The sequence below is a fragment of the Engraulis encrasicolus genome, chromosome 12 (assembly GCF_034702125.1).
Source record: "Engraulis encrasicolus isolate BLACKSEA-1 chromosome 12, IST_EnEncr_1.0, whole genome shotgun sequence".
NCBI lineage: Eukaryota > Metazoa > Chordata > Actinopteri > Clupeiformes > Engraulidae > Engraulis > Engraulis encrasicolus.
In genome coordinates, this window is record NC_085868.1 from 33,359,147 (window position 1) to 33,369,775 (window position 10,629).

The window sequence follows — 10,629 nt, forward strand, 5'->3', positions numbered from 1 at the left end:
TTCTGGGGGATTATCATGTGGCCCCGCCGGCCAACAGGACGGGGCGCTATTCATAGACGCCCCCCTCTCTCTCTCTCCCAATGCATGCTGGGCCGGGACGGGACAGGACAGGTGGACGGGCGTGGACAGTACCGTGTCCCGAATGAGAGAGACGCCACGGTGCAAGAAGTCGGGAAGTTGGGCGGGCCTTGTGTCGCTATCGACCAATCACGCCTCTTGGTTGGTCTTATGGGGCCAGAGGGCCAGGGGGCAGGAAAATGTGTGCGTGTGAGTGTGTGTGTGTGTGTGTGTGTGTGTGTGTGTGTGTGTGTGTGTGTGTGTGTGTGTGTGTGTTATAATTGTGTGTGTGTGTGTGTGTGTGTGTGTGTGTGTGTGTGTGTGTGTGTGTGTGTGTGTGTGTGTGTGTGTGTGTGTGTGTGTGTGCATGTGTGTGTGTGTGGATGGCTCTGACGCTGTGAATGAATGACTCATGAATGAATGACACAGAGCAAAGGTCAAAGGGTAACCATGGGGGGGGGGGCTCACTGAGAGAGGAACAGGGTGTTTCCTGAAATGGAGCAGCACAGGGGTATTTAATAATGGGGTCATTTGTGTGTGTGTGTGTGTGTGTGTGTGTGTGTGTGTGTGTGTGTGTGTGTGTGTGTGTGTGTGTGTGTGTGTGTGTGTGTGTGTGTGTGTGTGTGTCCAGCAGGACTTTGTGGAGCCGTTCAGCTTATCCCCCACTCCCACTACTGGATGTCATCTTCTAAGGTCACTGAGCCACTGAAACACACACACACACACACACACCCACACACACACACACACACACACACACACACACACACACACACACACACACACACACACACACACACACACACACACACACACACACACACACACACACACACACACAATCAGACATGTCGTGATGTCATCAGAGCAAGCGAACGAGAGGAAACGCTGCAAGCTTCCTTCCTGTTTGGCATTTCCTGTTGGAATGTAGGCCGTGATTTAGGACTAGGCCACATTCGGCCACATTCTGGACTTAGTGACACCGGGTCCTCATTCTAAGGCAGGGGTGGGGAACCGTTTTCATTCGAGGGAGGGCCACTTCAAATTTTATGAAGTTCTCCAAGGGCTGTACTATGAACACAAACCATGCGGCCACCTTTACAACAGACCGCACCTTCACTAGGTCCCCTGAAAATATAACTTAATTTTTAGCTCTGCCGAAGATATTCGGCTTGGTTATATCCATGGAACGACTTCCTGAGAACACAACATATGGTTTTTTTAATTTATTCATTACGGTAGGGTACCACTACCACTTGTTTGAAAACTTCTCGGTATTTCTATATATCTAGTGTTTGACAGACTGGTAAAGGCATATGTTCGTGACTTGAAGTGAATGGTAACGTACCGTAATGAATAAATTAAAAACAGCATAGTTTGTGCATGCAAAAAATTGCCCATGGGAAGTCATTTCATGGCCAAATATCTTCGGCAGAGCTCCAAATGACACACAACATACAGGGGTGAGTAGACCATGATGTGAAATCAAGGACTCAATGTGGAAAAAAAGCAAACGCTTTTCTCCTTTAACTGTCAACAGGGAGACGAGATGGCTGTACAGTCAGTTTCTGTGAGGACACAGTGTAGTTCACCCTTTAACATTCTGCGGAGGAGTGTGGCGATAGAAGACACTTTTATCCTCTCTTAAAACAACAGCACAGTGCCTGTTATCTGGACATAAACAACAAGACATGGCCATAACAGCACTGTTTGCCTGTCTACGTTCAAGGATAGGTTGATTTTAGGGCTGTAACGATACACTCAACTCACGATTCCGTTCGTATCACGAGTTTTGTCCTACTGTTCGATACACCCAACGATTTTTTTTTAATGTATTTTTTGGGGCTTTTATGACTTTATTTGACAGGACAGTCGAAGATGGTGACAGGAAGCGAATGGGACGGAGAGACTGGGGAGGATCGGGAAATGACCCCGGCCGGACTCGAACCGGAGTCCCCGTGGATGGCCATGCAAGCCCAAATGTGGGGGGCTTAGCGCGCTGCGACACAGCCCCCCCAACGATTTTTTAAATGCATGTTTTTAAATTAATTAATTTGCTTTTTGCTTTTGCTTTCTGTACTGAAGGGTAACAGAACATTGAAAGGGCGTATCACGGTCGATAGTGCCTTCTTGCACCACGATACAGCATCTCTGCGTATCACGATTTCTCGGTTCGATACAATATTGTTACAGCAGCCCTAGTTGAGTTCCTAGGTTTTCCTTCCCACTTGTCCTGTGAATTGACCACAGGGTTTCTTTCTGTGTGTGTGTGTGTGTGTGTGTGTGTGTGTGTGTGTGTGTGTGTGTGTGTGTGTGTGTGTGTGTGTGTGTGTGTGTGTGTGTGTGTGAGAGAGAGAGAGAGAGAGAGAGAGAGAGGAGAGAGAGAGAGAGAGAGAGAGAGAGAGAGAGAGAGAGAGAGAGAGAGAGAGAGAGAGAGAGAGAGAGAGAGTGAGAGTGTGTGCGTGCGTGCGTGCGTGCGTGCGTGCGTGCGTGCGTGTACGCGTGTAAGCGTGTGCGCTGGTCAAAAGGCATCGTCTAACTCTGGTCTACTCTACCTGGCCATGTGTCAGGAGGAGAGCAGGAAGGAAAAGGAGACGTGAGCTGACCTTCGCCTCCTCCTAGAACGCCTCAGGCCACCACTGCCGGACACACTTCAAAGACACCCACGTGTGTACTGGATGTGCAGTCTTCAAGTGGAAGGAGAAGTTTAAAGCCCACACATCAAAAAAAAAAAAAGTCTGACCTGGGAGCAGGACAACTAAATGACCAGGTCAAGATAAAAAAAGTGGTCTTGAAGACTGCATAGATAAAGGTGAAAAAGTCTAGCCTGGTCCTGACCATCCCATAATACTACCATTTAATTTCGTATTTATAGTCTGGCATTTGTTTGCTCTGAAGCGATTGCAGGAAGCAGGAAGTTTGCACTCAGTTATGGTTTGAAATTATTGGACACCTCTCACCCAATCGCCGGCAGTTACTCAACAACAACATAGCGCAGACCAACGGCTCTGGCGCAGATGTGTACGTCATTGTCACAAGCGTCCTCCCCCTTTCGCCCCCACATGGGGGGGCGTTGCGATCAAAATCCTACTGCTCCAGGCACTCCACAGAGAAGCACGGCCAGACTACCGTAGTGGAGCCAATCCTTTGGCGGAAGTACGGCTTGCGAGGCTAGAAAAAGTCTGCTTCAACCAGGATTTTTTTTTGCTCCCACCCACACCCTGAGAAGGGTGTTCACCCAAAACGTTACACCAGAAAATAAAAAAAGTGGGAACAAAAAAATCCTGGTTGACACAGACTTTTCCATCTTTATCTATGCAGTCTTCAAGGCCACAGGCAACCACAACTAACGCCTTAGCCCAGTGATTCTCAAACAGTGGGCCAGGGCCCACTGGTGGGCCTTGAAGGTATTCCAAGTGGGCTTTGAAATCATATTTGTTTTGTGTGTGGTTATTCATTTATTGAGTTTTATTGTTTAATGGGTCAGAGGTGTGCCCCGGACATTTATGAAGATTTCAAAAGGCCAGAAAGATCAAACACTTAAAAAACGCACTTGTCTCTGTAAAGTCCTCAATAACACAACTACAACTATATTCTCTGCAGTGTCCAAGACAGTGTCCAAGGAGTTGGCAGCCGAAAGATTCATCCACCCACCCACATCCACACACACACATCCACACACACACACGCACACACACACACACACACACACACACACACACACACGCACACACACACACACACACAGTCTCAACTATTATTATTAGAGGTTTTAGCTTTAGCTATGTATCACGTAGCCCCTTAATGCACGCCGTACCTCCTGTGGTACGCTGTAAAAGTAATCTAAAAAATAACTATCATAGTACTACAGTACTATGACATAACACAGTGCCTTTCGTATTGCACAACGACTTGGTCATTGCCATTCTGATAACAGCAAATTTATAACGACGTGTCTTAAAGGGTTAAGTCAAGTTTATTTTGTAAAGAGTAGGCTAACTTTTAATATGATAAATGTCTGTCTGTTATACCAGGCTTTTATCAGCGATCCATGATAGCGACAGAGGAGAATGAATGTCTAGAGCCTTTGTAGCATATGATAGCTAACGTTCTTGTCTGACCGGCGGCGGCTTGGCATGTGCGGCTCCTCTGGTGAGGGGCAATCGGCCAACACAGACAGGGAGGCTGCCAAAAGGTGGGTAACAAAGTCAGCCATTTGATTTGATTGGATCAGATCACAACAACACAGACAGGACTACCGCAAAGCTGGGGCTGTGGAGATTTATTTTTCCCCTCAGATGGCTAACACCATGACAACCATCTTGGCTAGTACCATCACAACTATACAGCATTGTGATGGATCGAAGTAGACATGGTGGGTGCTAAAATATGTCCATGGTAACAGTATCACATATCACCATGATTTGTGACCATGGTAATATGTAATAACACTGCCGTGGGCCCATGACAACTAGCATGGGTAATACCATGACAACTACACCGTAATGTGGTGGATCAAAGTAGACATAGTGCTGTATGTCCATGGTAACCATATGGTAACAGTATCACATGTCACTATAATATGTGGCCATGGTAACGTGTCATAGCACTGTAACGTGTCCATGTCAACTAGCCTACTAGCCTGGGAATCTCATGCTGTTTTGCATCGTTCTGATCTGAAAGACTCGTCCCAAAGCGCTAGCCTGAAGCAAAGAGATGGATCTACAACAAAAGAGGACAATCAATGTTAACTTATGGGAAGCATTTTCTCCCGGACAAAATGGCGTCTGGAGTGAAGACCACTAGAAATACATAGAGAATGTATTGAGGGATATACTTCATTTTCAGGTAAAATACTAAGAAATATATTTCCGAAGCAACGGGAATCTCTTCAGTTACTTTGGTTTATACCACCTCATGCATTTTTCTGTAGTGAAGTTGGCTGAAGAAACGGAGTGAATTACTTCCCAAAAAACGCCCTATTGTAGATTGTAGATTGTTGTAGATCCATCTCTTTGCTTGAAGTAAGGAGACAATCCAAGAGCAGGAAGGGTTGGAAAGATCATCATGACATACGTACGTATATTAGCCTACTTGACGAATGGAATCTTGCAGTTTGTTTGAATACAACTGACACGATTAGCTATGTGCTACACCAAACGATACATTCATAATGGCCAATAATCGCCTGCTGACAATCGTAAACCACACTTTCCCAATGAGAATTTCAATAGGTGGTGTCAAGGCCATATCCCACTTGTGATATGGTCGGGTGTGAACCAGGTAACTATAGCCTACATGACCTGGGACACAATTGCAATATATATCTGTGCTGACAACAGGATGAGGTCTATGGAAATATGACGTGGTGTCTTCTTGTAATCATGAAACATGACACTGTAGTGTTTCTAACTGATCGTTGCACCTTAGTGCTGCTAACTATTACATGACGTAGCACTGTAAATTAGAATTTATGAGTAGTCATTTTCAATAGGTTACAGGACAGTGTTGTAACATGCTGATTATTATAATATGGCGCTCTGATGTCGTGGTAGTTATGTGTACTTTTAACAATAGCCTATGATACAGGACTGTAATCTTGCATTTGGGAGTCAATTGTGTGTGGCATACGTGGCTCTATCCGCACAGCAGGTCAAGAAATATTATTAAGGAAATAATGCCGGCTAACAGATCTAGGATAGGGCTTGTTTGCAACACACACGCAGACACAGATGCATGCACGCACACACAGACACACAGACACACACAAAGACACATTCACAAGCACATGGTCATAAATAAAGTACACACCACAAACCCCCCTCCACACACACACACACACACACACACACACACACACACACACACACACACACACACACACACACACACACACACACACACACACACACACACACACACACGAAAAGCAAACATGAATTACTCTGTGCCACTGATATATTACAGTATGTCCGTGTGTGGCTGTCTGTATACTGGATATCTGCGTACGGTAATACTGCTCCTAACACTGCTCTGGAGGAAGAGCAAATTATATTCTGGAATGTTCACTAGTGGTATGTGAGCTCCTCAAGATGGGAACAGAACTCGTCGGACACATCTCTTCTCCCCAGACCTGACCACACTTCAGCACCTGCTTTTGGCAAGACCAGGGGTGTCAAACTCACTTTGTTTCTCGAGACACATACAGCCAATTTGGTGTTAAGTGGACCGGATTACGCAATTGCGAAATATCACAAATTTCAGCTTCATATCGGAATCATATTAACCTACTAGTCCAGTGGTTCTCAACGTTTTTTGAACAAATGTCCCCTTGACCTCATCATAAGCCTCCCAACGCCCCCTTGACCTTATTATAAGCCTGCCAATGCCCCCCTTAGTATTGAAAAATGAAACGGACTAACGTCCCCCAATGGTAACTAAGCCCCGCCCCCATTCACTTGTATCCTTTTCAACGCCCCCTTAGGGCTCCCCAACGCCCCCTGGGAGGCTGTAACGCCCCTGTTGAGAAACACTATACTAGTCAATCATTTTGAGGTTGATGACAGAGGTTTAATCAGGAGCATTGGCTGTAAATGACAAACTTGTTCTCAAGTAGGTCTATTGAAAACCTGAACACCTGCAGCTACTTTTCACAGTTCATTTTTCTCTACAAGTCTGTGGCCAGATAATTGAACTGTCTGGCAGGCCACATCTGCCCCCCTGGCACTTATGTTTGGCACTTCTGGTCTAGACCCTCTTCCCAGAAACTAAAGTGACTATAATGTCATTTTCTAGTTGGGTGTATTTTCTCTGGTCCTCCTTAACACCCACACCCCCATCCGACCCCAGCCCCCAACACACACACACACACACACACACACACACACACACACACACACACACACACACACACACACACACACACACACACACACACACACACACACACACACACACACACACAGGGGGGCACTCACAGATAGGGTATAGAGGAGGTTAGTGGATGGACCTGCAAACCTGATTAGTTACCATTTTATAGGTAGTCTAGACTGTGTAATATTACATTTTATTTATGTTCTTTATGTTTGTATGAGACCTATTGCATGGGTGAAAGTGAATGTGTGCACGTTGCATGTTGTGAGTGGTACAGTGGTTCGTTGGATTTTTACAGTCAGTTGCTCACAGATCATTAAGAGCTACATTAGCCCAAAGTAGCGAAAAACAACATTTGTTGTGGTGACATTAGCTCGATTTGTGGAGAGAGTGTATTCTGGGCAATTCCATTTAAAGTCTTAATGCGGCTTTACTCTTACAAGACGATCAAAGCCCGCGCGCCTACTGTGCCGAACCCATATTTCTACACTTGAACCGAACGCAATAAAATGTCAACTCTCTCACTCACTCACTCTCTCTCTCTCTCTCTCTCTACTCAACAGACATGTTTTTTTTGCGCACACTGGAAAATCAGTTTGGGTCACGACAGAGACGCAGCTGTCACTGAGTCAATCCTTATTTCCGCTCCGACTGGAGATCCACCAGCCCACAAAGGAGCCACTCTCTTCTTCGCACCCACAAGCATAACGGTTCTCCAAAAGCCCTGCTTGTACCCACATAACGGTGCGCTTTATAATAAACAGGAACAACAGACTGGCGGACAAACGGGCGTATGCGCTGCCTTTTTCCAAGCCAGATGAGTCGACTATTTATAGTGGCGCAACTTGTGCACTATTCCCACACGATCACAAGCCAGTGCTGTCAAAGTAACGGCGTGGGTTCAAGCAGCTGAGCCTATCCCAGGCGCAAATAGCAGCAGCGGAGCGTTCCTGTCGCTTTGACATTTAGCCGCTGGGTGGAAAGGCGACAAACTTTTACCGGTGCGCCATGCTTGCTTGGTTGCTTGTCTGCTGCAACTCGAACTGACAACAAGAGACACGCTCGAGCACGGATCAGGCTATAAGGTTTTAGAGGTGTAGCCCTGTCGTCATCATCCCCTTACCTTCTCCTGTGCTCGGGTTAACCTCTTCTGCATGTTGATCGCCAGTTTCCCCGCCGTTACTCCTTTGCCCATGTCTTTGGCCGGCTCCTTGCCCGCCGTCTCTTTACCCATCTCAGCCATGGTGTCTCGTTCCTCCGCGGCGTGCCAAACAGATAGAGCGATAAAAAGCGGGCGGAATCAGGAAGAAAAAACTTTTGGGGGAGAGAAGTCAATTGGGATGGGCGTCGCGCTGCTGGGAGCCTCCCGCAGACACTGAGCTGCGCTGGGTCGTACAACTAAACCCTCTTAAAGGTGTAGCGAGGTTGCGCGTAACTCTAATCCCCCGATGACAGCTTCTTAAAGGTGAGAAGAGCGCCGCTAGTAACTCTACACACAAACTCTAAAAAAGAAAAGGGAAAAAAGTGACAGAAAAAAGTGAAGGAGGCGTCTAGCTCTTCCGCAGCCCTGAAAGACCACCGTCTCACACTCGACCTCTTTTCGGTGGCCTCTGCGGTGGAAAGAGCATCAGGTCCGGTTTGGACAGATTGGGTTTCCCCGTGCCCCCTACCCTCCCCTCCACTCCACTCCTCCCCCACGCACAGGAGGTTCTTAAAGGCATGGTCACGTGTATTATTATTAGCCGACACAGCAACAGTTGCTAGAGGTAAAGCGGTAGCTCAAGGGGGGGGGGGGGGGTGTCTTAAAGTTCATGCAATTAAAAGAATACTATTTTGATAGTTTTATTTTAAAGTGTTATATATCTGTGAGCTATCGGTCTCTGCTTGCCCTTGTAAACAGCAGGAGTTTACATTGCCAGCCACATGGCAGCTACATCCCCGCAATTAAATAAAATACACACGAAATTTTGTCATTTACATCATGATTGAGGTCACAAGAAAATTATGTATGCTCCTTTGCCCCTTCACAACAGTGCACCTTGCTGTCATGTGTAGCCTCACCGTAGCCACTGGATGGCGACGCAAGGCCATAATAAATGTACTTCTTTGTCTGAGTGAGCGGCACACACACACACACACACACACACACACACACACACACACACACACACACACACACACACACACACACACACACACACAACGAGACATAATATTTCCATTATATTTAATTTAAAAAATAAATCTTTAAATATTTCTTACTTTACATAGTAGTGTCTGATATCATATCAACACGTCTCTCTCAACAACGAAGTAGACATTTTCATAAAATATTTAAATGATCTTTACATTTTTCAGCTTTGGGATCACACAGATAGAAATGTGGAGGCACTTGGGAATCCAATAGCCATCATTTATGATGAACAATATACATAGACACACTCTGGAGTAGAAAAATCACTTCAGTAAAAAATATGACAAGCGTTGTTCCGTCCTCTTAGTATTACTGTGTGTATGGCAGTGTTTTGAAAATATCTGTGTTTACCCTGAGTAAAGCATTTGATTGTTTGGTGTGTGTGTGTGTGTGTGTGTGTGTGTGTGTGTGTGTGTGTGTGTGTGTGTGTGTGTGTGTGTGTGTGTGTGTGTGTGTGTGACACAGAGAGAGAGAGAGAGAGAGAGAGAGAGAGAGAGAGAGAGAGAGAGAGAGAGAGAATAAATGAGGATGTGTTTTTGTAATTGGGTCCCTTGAAGATCTCACACTGAATCTTAATGCAAAGAGATGCTTAGAAACATTTGGTCATTTTTTTCATACAGGCCAGGGTTAAATACTCTCGTAAAGTTGCTTTCAACATTGCTGCTCTCATCAGCCATGTCCGACTGATTTGACCATAGCACACCAGCAAATGCAATGTCGATTGAGGTAAGACATGATCTTGTTCCAGTTTTTCGACATGCCTGCCACCTGTAAGGCCATGGGTATCGCCCTGGTACCAGCCGTCTTACAACTTTCAGAGGAGGGGTTGTTCCACGATAGACCATTCATTCGAAAGGGGGGGTGACAGTCAACATAATAAGGTCGATCATGACGGTGCAGAGCTGCGCCAAACCGAGCAGAACGCATACGCACTTTGCCGTTTCGATCAGGGCTTTGAACCGTTATTTTTTTCCAAACGTTCCGTTCCAAACAGAAACGGAATTATAACGTTTCTGGTTATGGGTTCCATCAATAAATTGACGTTCCCGAACTGGTTAGAACAAAAAAATATTGTTCCCGGAACGGTTAATTTCGTTCCTGTCAGCTGATTACTCCCCATCGGCCTAACGTTAATTGACCAAGAAAGACGGAAGTGCAAATGACTCGGCCTACATTCCAAACTGTTTATTCAAGAGGATGAAAAGAATATCCTCCAGAATTTTGTCATTCAGGGACGACCTAAGCGGAGAAGCGGAGAATAAACCTCAATGATGAAAATGTGTGCTCCACGCTGACTTGGGTCACGGGGAGCGCTATGATAGACATTGTGAGTTTGTGCATATTTGAAGAGGCCATGGATGCCCAATAACGTTGAACATTCTCGGTGCGCTTTACACACGCTTCTCTGCAATGTCTTACAATGATGCAATGGAAACTCTGCCCTATTGTATGACAGTGGTTTCTCTTATTTAAGATGTGGAGTGGAGACTTTGTTATCCACAACT

At 45.8% G+C, this 10,629-nt stretch overlaps 1 protein-coding gene across 2 annotated transcripts in view; it reads right to left on the minus strand.

Annotated features, from left to right (window-relative positions):
* The window catches only part of bin1b (bridging integrator 1b), a 51,451-nt gene extending 42,854 nt beyond the window's left edge, over positions 1-8,597 (minus strand). The window contains exon 1 of one of the 2 annotated variants that reach the window (XM_063212075.1): positions 8,054-8,594. In XM_063212075.1, the coding sequence (XP_063068145.1) occupies positions 8,054-8,173 (120 nt within the window). In that variant the 5' untranslated portion in view covers positions 8,174-8,594. Of the gene's footprint in view, positions 1-8,053 lie in introns of both variants that reach the window. The other variant, XM_063212074.1, reaches the window with a different exon arrangement.
* Positions 8,598-10,629: the final 2,032 nt, after the last annotated feature.